General features: G+C 45.2%; 1 protein-coding gene across 6 annotated transcripts in view; it reads left to right on the forward strand.

Moving 5' to 3' along the window:
• Nucleotides 1-18028, forward strand: part of MLPH (melanophilin) — a 79074-nt gene that overhangs the window by 12992 nt on the left and 48054 nt on the right. For all 6 annotated transcript variants that reach the window (XM_077918713.1, XM_077918715.1, XM_077918723.1 and 3 more), the window contains 3 exons: nt 2302-2432; nt 13432-13653; nt 14906-15042. In XM_077918713.1, coding sequence (XP_077774839.1) covers nt 2320-2432; nt 13432-13653; nt 14906-15042 — 472 coding nt within the window. In that variant the 5' untranslated portion in view covers nt 2302-2319. Of the gene's footprint in view, nt 1-2301; nt 2433-13431; nt 13654-14905; nt 15043-18028 lie in introns of those variants that run through there.

Below are 18028 nucleotides of genomic sequence, written 5' to 3' on the forward strand. Positions count from 1 at the left end.
ATAGCAGCTCATAAGGAGTGCCTCTGCCTGAATCCGTGCTAAGCAAAGTTGGCCTGCGTGTGGGAGATCAGCAGACTTTCTTGGCAGACCTTTCTGTCTCTTCACTGGCATCCTCCACAAGTTCAGTTTACCGGATAACTTCCTGGAGAAGAAGCAGCTGAACTAGTTTTTTTCCTTCTGGAAAGAAATCTACCCAATGTTAAGTCTGTCCTGTGTATTATTGCCAGTTCCTTCAACTCTGTGGCTCTGTAGAAAGCCCTTCACACTACAGTATCATTAGCTTTATCCAGTGTGCGTTGCTTGTTTGACAACTGTGCAAAGGTAGGGGATTGCTGGCTGCCTGACATGCATTTCAGGGCGACGGGAATGCATTTATCCCTTCATTTCTCATGATGGCTGCAAACTGTCTTTTGACAAAATCCACCATGAACTTCTTGCAGAGAAGCTGGTAAAATGTGGGTCGGATGAGGTAACTGTTAGGTGGCTTTGTAGCTGGTTGACTGATCAAACCCAAAGAGTACTCATGAATGGTTCCTCGTCAGTATTAGAAGACACAAGATCTACCCACTTTGGAAGAATGGCAGATGAAGGTGATGGACTATATGGAACTGGCGGAAATGACTGGCAGAATCCGAGACCAGGGAGAAGAGTCGGTGGAAGAAGATTGGAAGAAATTTAAAGACTATCTACAGAAATATTGTAAAATTAATGAATGATAGAATGATGTTGGATAGCAATTAAGGGGTTTCCAGCTGTAATGCTCTAAGAGATATGAAAAAAGGGTTATAAATGGGTTAAAATTTAATGGTAAGGATTTGCTGAACCAATAAATTGAAGCAGAATACAAAAAAGGGAGGTATGAGGAGGTCCGGGAAATAAGTTAAAGGAAAATAAGTAACAGAAAATATGTGTGTTTTTAACTGTTTTTATTTTGTATTTTTCTATTTTCTTTTTCATTTTTACTGTATTATTCTAAAAAAGCTTAATAAATATTTCATTAAAAAAATAATGAATGGTTCCTCGTAGTCCTGGGAAAAAGTGACAAGTAGGGTGCCGCAGGGTTCTGTACTGGGCCTGTTGTTGTTCAAAGTCTTTATAAATGTCTTGGATGAAGGAATTGAGGGGATGCTCATCTCCAATTTGCAGATGACACCAAACTGGGAGGGGTAGCTAATGCCGCAGAAGACAGAATCAGAATTCAGGCCTTGGTGTACCACAACCTTAACATGAGTCAACTGTGTGATGCAGCAGCAAAAAAAGTGAATGTTATTTTAGGCTGCATCAACAAAAGTCTAGTGTCCAGATCAAGGGAAGTCATAGTCCCACTCTATTCTGTCTTGATCAGACCACACCTGGAGTCCTGTGTCCAGTTCTGGGTGCCACAATTTACAAAGATGGTGGTGGTAGCCTCATTTAATTTATTTGCGTGTTCGTACCCAGAGATCTCCCCCTTAAATAAAGACACATTTGACTCAAATTTTAGTTTTGGTTTTTGGCAGAATTTAGGCCACAATGATTACAGAAAAGTGAGTGGTTGCATAGGCTCTGGTTCGACTAGCTCCCTACACCCTTGCAGGTAGCGCTGACCCAGAGCTCTATCATAGGTCAGCCAAGGGTGAACACTTGAGGCAGGTGAAAAGCCTGGGAATGGACTCTGTCCACTCCCCAGATGCTCCCCTGGACTCAGGCACGGGCACAACCCCCTCTCAAGGGTTGACCAAACCAAGTTGAGTCCCAGGATTCCTTTAACGGAATACCCTTCACATAGGGATGGCAAGACCGTTCTCCCATCCCTATCACCTCAACCAGTGCCTATCTGCAACTTTACAATTTGTGATGAATTGCTACGTGGCAGGCGAAAACCAAATGGCAACAGCAAATCAGTCAAGTGGGGAAAATTCCTGCCATGCCCCTGTCCCAATGACAGACAACACACGACGGCATAGCAAGGTCAATCGCAAAAATGCCCCTAAAATTAGGGAGAGGTGGGCGGGTGTTCTGATGCACGAGCCGAAAGAGGAAGCTCTGGGACACGTGCAAGGGATTATATAGGTCCCTCAATCCGTTTAGACTGCACCCCGATTAAACCCAGCAATGAGGGACCTACCAATCGGGTGTTGCGGCTATCCAATAGACCCACTACCAGGAGGTCAGTCTCCAGGTCTCACCACAACACGTGCCCTCTTTTAGGGAGGAAACGATTTATTTTAATTAAACAAATATTATTGGAGAATAATGAGTTCTAACCTGTTTGACACAGTTTGACACAGTTTGACACAGACTTTTGTTCTTGATTTTTAGGTGCTCTGTTTTCTAAAGATGGGAAGGCGGAAACTGGATCTTTCCAAACTGACAGATGAAGAAGCTGAGCATGTTTGGGAAGTTGTTCAGCGGGACTTTGATCTGCGGAAAAAAGAGGAAGAGCGTTTAGAGTAAGTGGCTAAAACATGAGAATAGGAACTTTGATGATTCTTCAAAAGAGAGGCCTTTAGTATTTGTCATTTTCAAGCTGTTTTCCAGCTAGCTTGAATCACTAATGCTAGGCACATGGCGAGGGGGCTACAAAAATGGCTATGGGACAATATAGATAACGTCATCACAGAATTTGTTAATATTTGTAATGATACAGTTTAATTTAAATTTAAATAGGAAAATCCTTTTACTGCTTACTAGCTGTTGCATGCTAAATCTTATGGAACAGAAAAAGCAGACTTAAATGCATGAGATTCAGGGAAAGACAGGCATTTAGTGAATGGCTGGAAAAATATGTACTGTACTTTTGTATTTTGTTTGGTCCATAGATTTATCTTGTAGACTTCTCTAGGAGTTGGTTGGTTGGTTGGAAAATGCAGCTTATACAAAAACACTCTTTCCATCTTCTCAAAAGTCTCAGTTATGTGCTTCTGACAGTACATGTTACAATTTTTACGCATCTCTGACTCTCTCAGTTTCAATGTCAGCCTTGACCACATGCAGCTGTGATGTCACTTTGGCACAGCAAGGTCAGAGCTACCCTCACAGCTCCCAGAATGCCAATTTAAATTTTTAAAAAGAAATATCTGTGTTTCCAGCCCTTGTTGTTTTGGAGATCTATTTAAGAGCCAGGCAGCGAGTGCTTGACAAAGCATCAAGAACAAGTTTAGGAAGAGTCCTTTCCGCATGGCAGTGAATCATGTCCCATTTCTCATATATCCACGGTGCTGTTAAATTATGATCATCAATTGCTTTTTTAATCATTCCCCGGAAGAGCACAGGATGCCCACAGTATGTGGCACTTTCTCTTTCTCTTCAGAACAACCCTGTGAGGTCGGTTAGGCTGAGAGACAACTACCATATTTTTCGCTCTATAAGACGCACCAGACCACAAGACGCACCTAGTTTTTGGAGGAGGAAAACAAGAAAAAGAATATTCTGAATCTCACAAGCCAGAACAGCAAGAGGGATCACTGTGCAGTGAAAGCAGCAATCCCTCCTGCTGTTCTGGCTTCTGGGATAGCTGTGCAGCCTGCATTTGCTCCATAAGACGCACATACATTCCCCCTTACTTTTTAGGAGGGAAAAAGTGAGTCTTATAGAGCAAAAAATACAGTACCTGCTAGTAGTTTTTCCTCAAGTGTTCAAGACTGCCCTGGGATGGATGGAAGGAACATTTCCATGGTATTGTTTTGCAGTATAATTTGAAGTACAGAAATGTATAGTATTTTTCTAGGCACAGAAGAATTGTGAATGCATAGATGTAAAATGGAACCTTTAAGGAGTATATCCACAGCACTGCAGAAATGGTATTCTGGCAGTGGGGAGAACAGCTTAGCTCTGCATAAAATTCTCAAACAGCAACTTTTGAATGCTAGAAGGAAATGAAGAGTTAGAATAGTTATTTTTCTTTCTTTCTTAATCCTTACAACAGGAGTCAGGGCAGAAGGGGGAGCTGCAGGAGAATTGGAGCGGCTTCGTCAGGGTTTTTAGTCCTCTTTAGAATAATTTAGTTTGATGGTGTTTTTACCAGAGAGGACAAGCTGCCATACTGCAAAATTAAAAATAAATCAGTTATACAGTTGGGAGTGCCTGTACCCTGCCTTGAAGAACAGAGGTGAGGATGTGAAAGAGAAGCATGCAGTTGCCATGTTCCTTCTCTTCTTGGGAAGAGAAGGAAAAATTAATTCACTCCTCTTAAAGGAATTATTTACTTTGAGGGAAGAGGCAGGAAGTGAGTCATCAGATGGATGGCTTCTTTAATGTGTGCACTGACATTCATGGTTTTACAGTATCCATAACGAGAAAAAGAAAAAGAAAAACTTTCCTATGTCCATGTACTATGAGTGGTCCAGGAGGAAATTCATTTTTAGACCATTATAACCCTTCTGGGCTTTTGTCAATCTGCTATAACCCTTTCCCTGAGGAGAATTCATTATATTCATTCCAGATTCATTCTCTCAACCTAGATTTCCCAGGAAGGCAGTACAAATTATATTCAAATAGCAATAGATCTGTTCCTGCAATCTGGAGAGTTTTTGATCCCAATAAAATTACACGACCTCCTTTACTTCTACTGTCTTTGTAAATCTTACATCCAGTGTTTAGGGCAATCCTCCTCGCCCTCCTTGCTGCCTCCATTGCATCCTCTTCGTACTCCCAAGACGAGATCTTTTGAGTGGTGTGAAACTACCGGTAATTATACACTAGCCCTAAGGGGGGGGGGGAGCCACTCAGTGACCTGCTGTGATTAAAAATAAATCAGTTATACAGTTTGGAGTGTCTGGACCTTGCCTTGAAGAACTCTTTGTATGAGTTTCAGTTGGTGTTGCTCCAGGATGTGAAAAAGGTGCTTCGCCAAGATTGTGTGGCTGCTTATGTGCTTCATGGCTTATACTACCCAGCAAGGAGGTGACGGGGGTGGGCCAAGGAAATGACTATTGCCTTGTTACAAGAGGGGGTGGTTGCAGGCCACCTAACAGGCCACTGGGCGTGGCCGTTCCTGAAGAGAACTTTCCATGGATCTTGAAGATCCAGATCATGACAGACCACTTGCAAATGTTCCCTCTTGGGTGAGCTTCTTAAGCAGGCAATCTGCAGCCAGGCCCAGGCGCTCCAGGATGAGTGATTTTCTGGGTCCAGTTCAATGTGGGTTGAGGCCCAGTTTAGGCACTGCAATTGTCTTGGTTGGCCTGCATGATTATGCTTGTTAGGATAGAGATGAGGAGAGTGTAACACTGTTGATGCTTGATCTCTCAGTAGCTTTTGATACCCTAAATCATGGTATCCACCTGGAGTGACTGTCTAAGTTGGGGTGGTCAATACAGATGACATGCAACTCTTTTTCTATGGGAAAGCCCATTGGTGCTTGGCTGCTCTAAAAGACAGGATAAAGGCCAAGAAACTAAAATTCCATCCAGATGTGGCAGAGACACTGTTAGCAGGTGACTGCTGTTCCCAGATAAGTAGTGTTTACCCAGTCCTGGATGGGGTTGCTCTCTGCTTACAGCTCATGTTAATAGTTTGTAGGTACTCTTGGACCCCTTGTTGTCAGGTGGCCTCCATGGTTTGGGGTGCCTTCTAGCAGGTTCTGTAGATTTTTTAGCATCCTATCGCTGCTTTTGGGGGTTGATCATTTCAGTGGTGATCAGGCTTACGCTTGTAGTGGGAAGTGAGGTTCCAAATACTGTGTAATCACTTTCAGGGTTTTAGTGGCTACTTGTTTTGCACCTTGCAGGAAGCTATAGGGACATAGAAGTGAGCAAAGGCTCACCATGAAAGAGCGCCATACTGGTGCATGTTGCTAAACTCACACCAACCCGACTCCCCTCTTCGCCGACAGGAGAGGAAAGAAACCTCACAGCACCAGCTTGGCATTGCATGCGGACGAGTGTTTGTGGTTTGATTGTCTCCAAACAAGCCATGAGAGGAGGTAAAGGTTTGTTATTGGCTTCCTCCTGTGGTTTGTCTGGAGAGAAACAAATGTGATGCTTGTTCCCCTGTAGTGCTACAACAGGGTGGAAATGAAGTCATACTTTGTAACTACAGTGGTGCCCCGCAAGACGAATGCCTCACAAGACGAAAAACCCGCTAGACGAAAGGGTTTTCCGTTTTTGAGTTGCTTCGCAAGACGAATTTCCCTATGGGCTTGCTTCGCAAGACGAAAATGTCTTGCGAGTCTTGCGATTTTTTCCCGCTCCCCCCCTTTTTCTAAGCCGCTAAGCCGCTAATAGCCTTTAAGCCGCTAAGCCTTTAATAGCCGCTAAGCCGCTAAGCCGCTAATAGCGCTAATCCGCTAAGCCGCTAATAGGGTTGCTTCGCAAGACGAAAAAACCGCTAGACGAAGAGAATCGCGGAACAGATTATTTTCATCTTGCGAGGCACCACTGTATAGTTTACTGTATGTATGACTTGTCTTGTCTCTTTCGCCTTCCACTGTTGTTTGTATCTGATCCCTACAGCAGCCTCTACTTTGCTATGCTACTCGTGGTCCCGATGCTTTGGAATTTAGCCTACCAATTGTGTTCTAATTTGCTGGTGCTAACTTTATGGTCCAGCTAAGCCCTAGTGCTAAGAGTTTTCTGACCCTAATTCTGCAAAGACTCAGGGTCATTTCATGCATTCATTCTCAGTTTAATATTCTTCAGCCAGAGAAAGTACTATGGGGACTGAAATGTGTATTATCATGGTGTGGGGATTTCTGCTATTGCCACAGTACCCAAAAATGGCTGCAGAGTGGCTGAGTCTATGGTTGCCTGTGGATAGTTGGGTGGTTAGAATTGTTGCATGAACCACTTAGTTCACAAGGGTTCTTCTGCATGTGAGCAGCCAATGGCTCCTGCAATTGCACGGGGATAAGTTTGCATGAGCCATCACTTGTGCAGATACACCACTGCTCTTCTTGTAGTTTGGGGAACTGGGAAAACTGCTGCAAAGCTTTACAGCCTCCCTGTGATTAGAGGGCTGTGCCTGGTTGCATGGATGGGAATCTGAGAATTGGCTTGCCTCTAAGTATGTCTAGTAAAAGTTGTTCCTTAACAAGTTCAAGAACTGAGAGCAAAGATATTCAGATTGCAAATCTGACTCCAGGAGCAGGCTTGGAACACATGGTTGGGATAAAACATTTACAGCAGGTCCATGAATGCTTTTAAAGCACTTGTATTAATGAAGTGCTGATAAAATAGCTGATATTCTGCCTTGCAAAAGCAAAGATGAATTTATTTACCATGGTTGTTTGGCATTGTTGCTCAGTTTCCAGAGTCCTAATGACGTTGAGGTATGTATACTTTTTTGAGGCAGCAAACCAGTTCCAAACCTTCATGTAAAAATATGATACGAAGGGAGCAGCCGTGCCTGCTTATTCATGGGTCTACCACATGTTAGGTTTAAAGAGGTAGGAGTGATTTTTTTTACATCATCGGGGATGTGAAGGTGAGGAGAGCTGAACCCGGCTGCTAGCTCCCCATGCTTTGCCCAAGTATTTACTCTTCACCCCCAGCTCAGTTCACTTCTGGTATAGGAAGAAAAGTACCTGAAACGATGGAAAACAGAGTCTGGATGGGAGTGAGGTGGGGGCCCAGATCTTCTCACCTGTTCTTATTTTAGAATCATAGAATCATAGAGTTGGAAGAGACCACAAGGGCCATCGAGTCCAACCCCCTGCCAAGCATTTTGGTGTACAAAGTAGAGCCCCATCTCAGCTTCATGCTTGAATAAGAAGTGTCTGCTCTCATCCCACTCAGCTTGGCTTTTGGGACTGCGCAACGTGCACAAAGCATTTTCCGATGACAAAAATGATGGATTCATTTAAAACCACTAGGTTAAATTTGCTTGGAGTTTATGAATAAGCAGATATGAACAGTGGTAGCTTTTCCGCCCACTGGCTCTTGTAGGAGAAAATGTTCCCTTCTTTGCCTCAACACCCAGCTGTCTGCCCCCAACACCTTGCTGTTCTGAGTAGGTCCAAATGAATTTGGCCAAAGAAATGAATGAATGAATAATACACTTTTGGAAGGAAATCTGTTACATTTTTGGAAAATCCAAGTTTATAAATACACAACACATAAGCATCACTTCTTGTATCCCTGACAACAAAAGGCCTGCTTCATTGAAGGGTTGGATAGGAATTTCCAAGACGGGGAGTTTGTCACATCCTTGCCGTCCCTCTTTGATGTGTTGAACAGTACCAACAGGGCTGCCCCTTAAGTACTAAAGCGAGTGCCACTCCCATCTTCATTGCATCTTCTGCTAAACTGAGAGTGGGTGTGGGGTAGGGAATCATGTGTGGGTCTAGGAACAGAGTGAGCAAGGCTCAGATCCCCACTTAGCCCTTTTGCTGGTGGGGTGGTTTTGGACCAGGCACCATCTCTCACCCCTGTCTGTAGAGGGTGTGGTCAGTGTGGTCCAGTGGCTGGAGAGTTGGACCTGGGTTCAGATCCCCACTGGGCCAGGAAGAATGACTCTGGCTGACCTTGGGGCAGCCACTATCCGTCAACCTACCTCACAGGGTTGTGGTGGGGATTAAATGAGGAAGAGAACTATGGATCCCACCTGGAGCTCCTTGGAAGAAAAGGGGGCGGGATTTAAGTGCAATAAACACATAAATCCATGGAGACATAAATAAATGGAGAGGGAGGACTGTGCACACCACTCTCAGTTAAGGAGAAGGGCAGAATAAAAACAAAGTTTCCCATTCAATGCAATGGGATGTAAAAGTGGTTCTGTTTGGCTTCGCAGTGGTGTGGGTCGGTATCCGCTAGCCTCATGTTCTCCAGATGCTTCGGACTGTCACTCCCATTGGCTCTAGCCAGCACATCTGGAGGGCACCACATTGGCAAAGGCAGATTTTTGTGTTGAGAAGGTTCTTTGCATACTTTGCTCTGTCTGCTCTTCATGGCTGGCTTTCCACCGCTTCTCAAATGCTTCTCGGACATTTTGCTATTGTGACAAGCGAGAAAACTGCTGTCCCGTTAGCACTCCTCTGACCTATCTTATGCCACCTGCTGTTGCCACACAACTTGGCCTACCTTTGGATACTCTGGTGGTGCCCTCAAGCCCTCCATCCGTTTTGGCCTGGGCATCCTAGGGCCCTGCCTCACTTGCTTTTGCCAGCTGAAGAGGTGAGGAGGGTGGCACCCTGGGTTTGAGTCATCACTCTTGCACATCTCCCCTGTCCTGTCCTGGATTCTCCTCATCTAGGCAAATGCCCAATGCTGGCATAGGCTCAATGGCTGGGCTAATCTCATGGACCAAACCAGAACCCCAAACTGTCAGGTCTTCTTAATGCGTCACTTAAGCATTCGTGTATACAGAAAAGTTGGCTTTCTGCAAGTCCTAGCTAAGATCAGTATCTTTTTGTCTGTTTCTTTGGAGGTTTCTGTAGCTGGTCACACTCCCAGACACAGCCTTAAATAGGAATAGAAAACATTTCAAAAAGGTGTGTGTCGGTTAATGTACCACAAGAGCATTGCTAATTACTCTCTAGGTGAAAAATTTCCAGCCCTGCCTACATGCCTCCAGGGGCCCAGCCTACTAACCAAACATTGCACTTCTTACTTGTAGCCCCAAAGGCAAACAGAGGGCCGTGTCTATTTCTGGTTGCTCTGAGAGCAAACAGAAACCTATCGCACAGCCTGGCAGATCCTGTCCTGCTATAATCCAGTACAAAGGCATTCACTTTGGTTCGAACCTCACCAGAAGGGGTTTTTAGACACCGCACAAGGGCGTTCTGCTTGGAGTGGAGTTTCTAGAGTGGTTTTGCTTTCACATTGGCTGCATGTGGATGTCATGATAAACAAATCATAGTTTAGTGTGTCAGGTACCGGCCTGCGCAAGTCTTGGGCTTGTTGCTGTCTCCATCCCGTCTCCTCTTCTAGCACGGCTGCGAGAAGAAGTTCAAAAGCTTTAGTTTCCATTTTAAATTAACTGCAGTTTTAGCTAAGATTTACAACAGGATTCAGAGCTTAACTATGGTTTGTTGAAACAAGCCAGTTTCACAGCCCATAGTTTGCAGTAGGGTTGTTCTGTTCCACTCTCAACCTTTCTGATAGTAAAAGCTGTTTGACAGTGAAAGTGTCTCCCTCAGGAAGTGGTGGACTCTCCTTCCTTGGAGGTTTTAAAGCAGAGGTTGGACAGCCATCTGTCATGGATGCTTGAGCTGAGATTCCTGCATTGCAGGGGGTTGGACTAGATGACCCTCAGGGTCCCTTCCAACTCTACAGTTCTATGAAGCAAACCATAGTTGAGATTTACCACAGGTTAGGCTGACATAGCAAGCCATGGATCAGCATAGGTCCCAGTTTGGCTTGCAAGGCTGTCTTCTCCAAACCCCAAACTATGCCCACGACCCACACCTGGTATCATATGTGGTGTCAGGTGAGATCCAGTTTCCCATACCTGCCATAATGAAAAGTGAAAGTGAAAGCTTCCAAACATTGCTACACTAGCAGAGGGGAAGGGAGCGAGAAGGTGTGTCAACCAGAGGCTCCAAAAAGCTCCTTTTCAGAATTGGGGGAACTCAGGTCCTGCAGGTGAATCCAGCCTGCCTCCAGGACTCTCTGCCCAGCCCTTGGGACTCCCCCCCCCCCCCAGAGCCTGCTCCTCCCACTCAAGTGCTTTTGTTTATCTTTAAGGTGACCATTCCTCTTGTTTGCCCTGGTGTGCAAGTGTCTGTAAACCCCGACTTTTGCATGGTTGGAATGAAGCATACCATGCAAAGGTAAGAGCGCATCCATTGCTCAGCCACTTTTTGGCTCTGGCCACATCCACTTTTGACTGGCATGTGGCCCCCAGAAGGTCACAGAGCTGTTCCACCAGGCCTTTGGCCAGGGCACAGCCTGACTCCCTCCCTCGGCAGTCTTCGCGGAGCTCTGGCCCAATGGTTGCCAGTGGCTTGAATTAATTAATTTTATAATGAATGATTTTAGAGTGTTGTTTATGCTGTACTTTTGTACTGTTTTATTGTTGTTAGCCACCCTGAGCCCGGCTTTGGCTGGGGAGGGCGGGATATAAATAACTTTTATTATTATTATTATTATTATTATTATTATTATTATTATCCACAAGAGAATGTGGCCCTTGGGTGGAGCAAGGTCCCCCACCCCTGTGATTGTACCCTGGTTTATCATGACGCCCCAATGCAGCCACTTTCTGACAGGTTGAAACATTTCTGTTTTCAGCTAAGAAAGAAAGAAATCTGTTGAAGTACCAGACATCCATAGGATTGTCACTAACAGCTTTGGTTTCTAAAGAATTATGGAAAGTGAAAGGGTGTCAAAACTGCAAGACAACTTCTTTATACAGTGGTACCTTGGGTTAGGGACGCGGGTGGCGCTGTGGGTAAAACCTCAGCGCCTAGGGCTTGCTGATCGTAAGGTCGGCGGTTCGAATTCCCGCGGCGGGGTGCGCTCCCTCTGCTCGGTCCCAGTGCCTGCCAACCTAGCAGTTCGAAAGCACCCCCGGGTGCAAGTAGATAAATAGGGACCGCTTACTAGTGGGAAGGTAAACGGCGTTTCCGTGTGCTGCGCTGGCTCGCCAGAGCAGCTATGTCACGCTGGCCATGTGACCCGGAAGTGTCTGCAGACAGCACTGGCTCCCGGCCTCTAGAGTGAGATGAGCGCACAATCCCAGAGTCTGGCAAGACTGGCCTGTACGGGCAGGGGTACCTTTACCTTTTTACCTTGGGTTAAGAACTTAATTCGTTCCGGAGCTCCATTCTTAACCTGAAACTGTTCTTAACCTGAAGCACTACTTTAGCTAATGGGGCCTCCCACTGCCGCCGCACCACCAGAGCACGATTTCTGTTCTCATCCTGAAGCAAAGTTCTTAACCTGAGGTACTATTTCTAGGTTAGCGGAGTCTGTAACATGAAGCGTCTGTAACCTGAGGTACGACTGTAGATTATTTTCTTGTTGTGAGCAGCTTTAAGGTACCATCTTAATGGTCCCATGGAGGATGTCCCAGGAGCCATTGGAATGAGAGGTCTGCCCTTGGATTCCTTCTCCAAGGGATGGTGGAAATGCCCCCCAGGTGCTCTGGGGGTGGGGCAGAAAGGGTGTCATGTCAGACGCAGATTGTAGGGGGTTGGTTGGATCCATCTGTAACATCAAGATAATAATACTGGTCACCTTTGCAGGGCTACAATTAAAAGGTAAAGGTACCCCTGCCCGTACGGGCCAGTCTTGACAGACTCTGGGGTTGTGCGCTCATCTCACTCTATAGGCCGGGAGCTAGCGCTGTCCGCAGACACTTCCGGGTCACGTGGCCAGCGTGACAAGCTGCATCTGGCGAGCCAGCGCAGCACACGGAACGCCGTTTACCTTCCCGCTAGTAAGCGGTCCCTATTTATCTACTTGCACCCAGGGGTGCTTTCGAACTGCTAGGTTGGCAGGCGCTGGGACCGAGCAACGGGAGCGCACCCCGCCGCGGGGATTCGAACCGCCAACCTTTTGATCGGCAAGTCCTAGGCGCTGAGGTTTTACCCACAGCGCCACCCACGTCCCTTTTACAATTACACCAAGGAAATTATATGAGACGTACTTTGAGTACTGTACTCTGAATCATACAATTATTATTGCTATTACTGCAGCCAAAGCAGTCATGTAGGACAGATTCCCAAGCCTTCTTCAGAGGACATATGCCTGCTTGTACTTTGAATACTTTGATAATATACTTTAGACAGTGATGATGTTGCACTATATTTATTTAATGGAAACCTATAACGTTTTTCTGAGTCATGAAGCTGAACGATGGGTGTGGGTTTCGACAGAGTTCCATAATGGTTTGCCACTAATCTGGACTCTCTGTTCCTAAACAATCATCACTGGAGCCAATATATGAAATCAGGCAGAGGCAGATTGGGAGGTTTTCTCCATGAGTTTTACCACCCAGATTCAGAACTCCCCAGAACTCGTTTCCTGCTTGGCAGGGGGTTGGACTCGATGGCCCTTGTGGTCTATTCCAACTCTACGATTCTATGTAGTGCTCTATTAAAGTACAAGCCATCGGCTCACCACTCACCCTGAAGCAGTGAGATAGATACATTCAGTGGCCAGAGGGAAATACTAGGTTGTCCCAGCCTTGATAGGTGCAGGTTTGTTACTGGTGAGAATTGGAGGATTGTAGAAGAGCCAGGAGATTTCCAGTTCAGATCCCACCGCTGACACAAATTCACTAGTCCTTTACCCATCAACTTGCTGAGGGTTTGGTTGTTAAGAATTACTCAAACCGTATGTGAAATGTTCTGAACACCTGAAATGTGCTAAGTATTAACTGAATACAAACGTTTGTTGGAGCCTGAACATTTGTTGAACTCTTGTTGAGTTCTGAACCAACATTTGGGGCAGAATCGTCCAACTTCTCTTCTGTGCCTTCTGGCTAGATCTTGAAGCCTTTGTTTTTTGCTCAAAGTTTACTTCCCGTATTCAGGTGCTAAATACTCCTATTATCATTTTTTCAAAGGGAACTGAAAGGCAAGATTGAAAAAGAAAGCACAAAGCGTGAGCTGCTGTCCGGTCAATCCCACCTCAATGAAACTCATTGCATTCACTGCCTGCAGCCCTTCAAGTTCCTGGTGAACAACAAACGCAAATGCTTAGACTGCCACTTACACACCTGCAAAAATTGTAGCAGCTACAATAAAAAGGAGGAAGGTTGGGTGTGTGATCCTTGCCGTTTATCCAGGTAAGTAGGACAGATTCTTGTTGCTGCTGTTTGTATAGTAGTGGGCCAAAGTAGATGTGAGATTGGGTTCTGTCTGGTACTAGAATTTCTCACAGGTTTCAGTGTTTATCCACCTAGCCCTACAAAGAACACCCGAAATGATTTTATTTTCATTTTTTATTCCTTTGTGTGAACCTTCTTCAAGTTCCACTTAATACTCCAGTATATCCAGAACAGGATTGAACTGGTGTTGAAGGGTTGGACAGGTGAGTGATTGCAATAGGGAGGTGCTGCGTTGCCATTTGACTTTTATGTTTTCAAAAACGGGCGAAATGAAATGGTCCATATTTCATTTTTATCCCATCCTTTACCTAGACAGCTCAGGGTAGCTGCACACACCTGGCTTCTTCCCCTAGTCCTGCGGGATAAGTTAGGCCTAGGGACAGGGATTGCTCCAAGGTTAAAGTCCGGCACGTAAGATGCTCTCTTAGCAATTCGTTTCACTTCTGCTTTGCTCAATCCCCAGCATCAATTCCGTCAAGCTTCAGGCACTCATCTGCCAGCAATGTGACTTGAGGATGCTTTCTTTAGTTTTCACAACAGGCCTTTATATTCGTGTATTTTCCCCCATTACAGTGGTGTGAAGGGAAGCACAGAAGAACACCTGCTGATCCCACCCAGTCCTTCACATCACCCTATAGCATGAACTTCTATAGTAGGGAGCCTTTGGTGCTTGTAAGACCAGTGTGCCGTATTGCACAAGGAGGCTGCCCAAGTGAAACAGTTCATGGAAGGAGGTGGAGCACTTCCAGCCAACTAGTGCTGTAGAAGAATCTGTTGTTGCCGAGCACCAATCTTTTCTGTCTCTCATTCCACAAACTTGGTTGCTGAATTCCCTGCTTCCCTCAGAATGTTTTATCCCCAGGCTTGTGTTACCTATGCAGGACACTACTTGTGCCTAGAATAAGGAGCTGGGCTGCATCCATGGCTGGGCCAACCATGTTCCCCAACAGCCACTCATTGAGCACAGACAACGGAAGAGGAGCCCCTGGACATGAACAGCTGCTCCTGCCAGGGAGCAGTCAATTTGTGGATGGAGAGGCCAGGGCTAATCTGGCTCCATGGCAATGGAAATGTTACCTTTTTGTGTGATTTGTCTTTGTGTGGTGCGGTCAAAACAGCACTAAAGTCAACAGGTGTGTTTTAATTTATTGAAGGTTTGAGATCGTACCTGTGTACATTATCCTTTTTTTCTTCTTCTCCTACTGGACAGGATTGTGAAGACTGGATCTGTGGAATGGTATTATGAGCATGTGAAATCTCGTTTTAAGCGGTTTGGAAGTGCTAAGGTGATGCGGTCGCTCTACGGAAGGATGACGCATGGACAGAAAATGAATCCTACCTTGCTTGGTATGGGCAGGGGTCTGGGGGGGGTGTCCTCTCAGTATCTTTCTATACAGCACTCTGAAGGTTCCACAGAGTAGTAAAGGTAAAGGTCCAGTCGCAAATGACTCTGGGGTTGCGGCGCTCATCTCGCTTTACTGGCTGAGGGAGCCGGCGTACAGCCGGGTCATGTGGCCAGCATGACTAAGCCGCTTCTGGCGAACCAGAGCAGTGCACGAAAACGCCGTTTACCTTCCCATCAGAGCGGTACCTATTTATCTATGTGCACGTCAACGTGCTTTTGAACTGCTAGGTTGACAGGAGCAGGGACTGAGCAATGGGAGCTCACCCCATCGCGGGGATTCGAACCACCGACCTTCTGATCGCCAAGCCCAAGAGGCTCTGTGGTTTAGACTGGGTACCAAATTAACTGTCACCACAAATCACAATAATTACATCTGAGTAGCCACAGTCTGTTCCCACACATTTGGAGTGAGTGACGTGGCTCCAAAGTTAGAGAGTGTGGTTTCTCAGCTGGCTTGAATCCCAGCACCTTTGCTTTTAGAAATTAATCACCACTGGTGAGCGGTTTGGAAAAAGTGAATTGCAATGAGCTGTTTGCCCTTTCACTTAATGCTAAAATTAGGGGCACTCACTTGGAAGTTAACTGCAGTTGATTTAAAGTTTATCCAGCAACAATTTTTGAAGGCAGAACCATTTGTTACAGTTCCTGGTAGCAACCAATCTAGTGTTTAGGGGAGTCATTAACATTAACTATTGAGAGATCGATGGCAAATCTTCCTGGAGCATCTGAAGGTGGTCTCTGTTGAAGAAAGTCAAAGGAGGCTCTTTAGGAGCTATGCAGGTATCAGGTTCCCCACAGGGAACAAGATGCGTAAGACTGGCCGAGCTGCCATCTGTGAAAACACAAAAATTGGTGATTGCCCAGATCTGTTTTAATTTTGCAGGCCAAGTAAAACAAAATGTCCAAATAAGACATTATAGAAACAAGGCTGGAGATGAACAAAATAATGGTAGTAACAACAACTTCTCCTACTTCTATTACTATTTCAAGCAATTGTTGTCAGGTTGTGTACACACTCATCTCTCTGCAGTTTTCAAGCGAACAGTCTTTGCATGTTTTTGTAGTGCTTCTAAAAATCACGATGAGTGGGAACAATCGGACCAAAGAAATGAATGTGTACCATCACCTGCCAGCGAGTGTAGTATAAAATGACCTCCCATGAAGCTGCTGTTCACCATTTTTTGGGAAACGTAAATGGCGCAGCAACCATTACATGCATGTTTTTCCTCACAGAGCAAATGGCAATTTAGGGACTGAATTATTTGGGGGAATGGACCGGACAAAGGGTTGAGACCCGCTAATTCCCATTGCTGTGATGCAGGTCCAGATTGCCCCAAGCCTGGATGAAACTGCAATTTGCCAAAATTTAAAGAAATGGGAGGTCTGACCACAGATATTTGCCACCTTGCCTCATTTGGCCCTCAGCTGTGAGGGAGATACTTCAGAACACACTTATTGTTGGCATCCGTCTGTCTCGGGAGACAATAGAAGAAATGCAGACTAAACAGGCCTCTCTGGGCTCACCCACACTTTTGCTTGTCCCTTCCTTTCTAGGCACAGGTCTGAGTGGTTTTTTGGTTTGTCCTACCACTTTCCCCAGGAAAAGCTCACTGTTGAATCAGAACATCAATCTGCAAAAAAACCAATTCACTTTGGTTCTGATTTAGCGGTGGGACAAGCAGAAGTGTGGACAAGCTTTCTTTGCCTGACTGTCCTCCAGGCCTGCCTTTTCTTAAGAAATAGCCAGTGAGCCAGTGTTGCATCTTTAAGGCTGGACATTTCATCCTTAAGTCTTGTGCAAGAAAAGTGAAACCTGATCCCGATACGTTATTCTGCTCACGTGGAAGTTTGTGCAGCCTCTTGCTTAAGCAGAATCGCTATAGGTCCTACCTTTTTAGCCTTGTGGAAGACTGCTAATGGTTATTTTCCTTCTGCTTAGAATTCTTTGAACCAAGTCCAATAGATCTGCTCTGCAGCTGGAACATAATGACTTGCTGCTGGCTTTCCTGGGACACATTGACCTCCAGGGTTCATTCCAGTGAAGCATTCTCTAATATGGCCAAAGCTTTCTAATGGCTGAAACATTTGCTTCCGGCTATGAAGCCTTGTTTTGTCTATTTGTCTCTCTATCTTCCTTTTCTATCTGTCAAATACTGATGCAGCAGGCTAGCCCATTGGGAGCCACTGTGTAATGAAGACCTCACAGTTTGTGTTACCAAATGCATCACTGGAAGTTTATTGTCTATGTACTTACGAAGACTCCTTGCTTATCCAAGAACTCTAAAGCAAATTAGAATAAAATATGGAATATATAATGAACAGCATTATTGAAAGTAATATAAAAAACAATAATTCTGGAAACCTACAAACTTAACAATAATGATATGTTTAGGAGAATCTCAGATTCTTTCTCTCATGCTTGTTAATTCCCCCACCCTCTTTAGACCTGCAAGAGTTTAATGTCTGAAACTGAAGGCATTCTTAACTTTGGAGCACATCTTAACCACTGGGACTTAACTTTGGAATACATGCACATTATCAGGCCTGAAAGTGTGTGCATGTGTGTGCATAACGCATTTTGTTTCTATTGCTTATACTTGCTGAATTGTACCTGGCCAATAGATGGCAGTCTTGGGCAGTCTTGCAAGTTTGTCGTGTGAAGGCAAGCTGCCATTTACAACACACTCCATGAGAAGTGACATTTGGAAACCTCTGGCTCAGTGAGTTCATTAAGGAAGAAGGTGTTTCTATGGGTCTTCCTTGTTTTCAGCATGGGATCTTTGGGGAAATTTGTATCCCTGTTCACTTTTAAAATGACAGCACATTAGTTTTATACAAAATCATACCAAAATCATGGCAAGGATGGGGTCGTTTACATTAGATCCTCCTTCATTTGACTGATGATATCTGGGGTTTGGGATCTTAATA

The sequence above is a fragment of the Podarcis muralis genome, chromosome 1, assembly GCF_964188315.1.
Source record: "Podarcis muralis chromosome 1, rPodMur119.hap1.1, whole genome shotgun sequence".
Lineage (NCBI taxonomy): Eukaryota > Metazoa > Chordata > Lepidosauria > Squamata > Lacertidae > Podarcis > Podarcis muralis.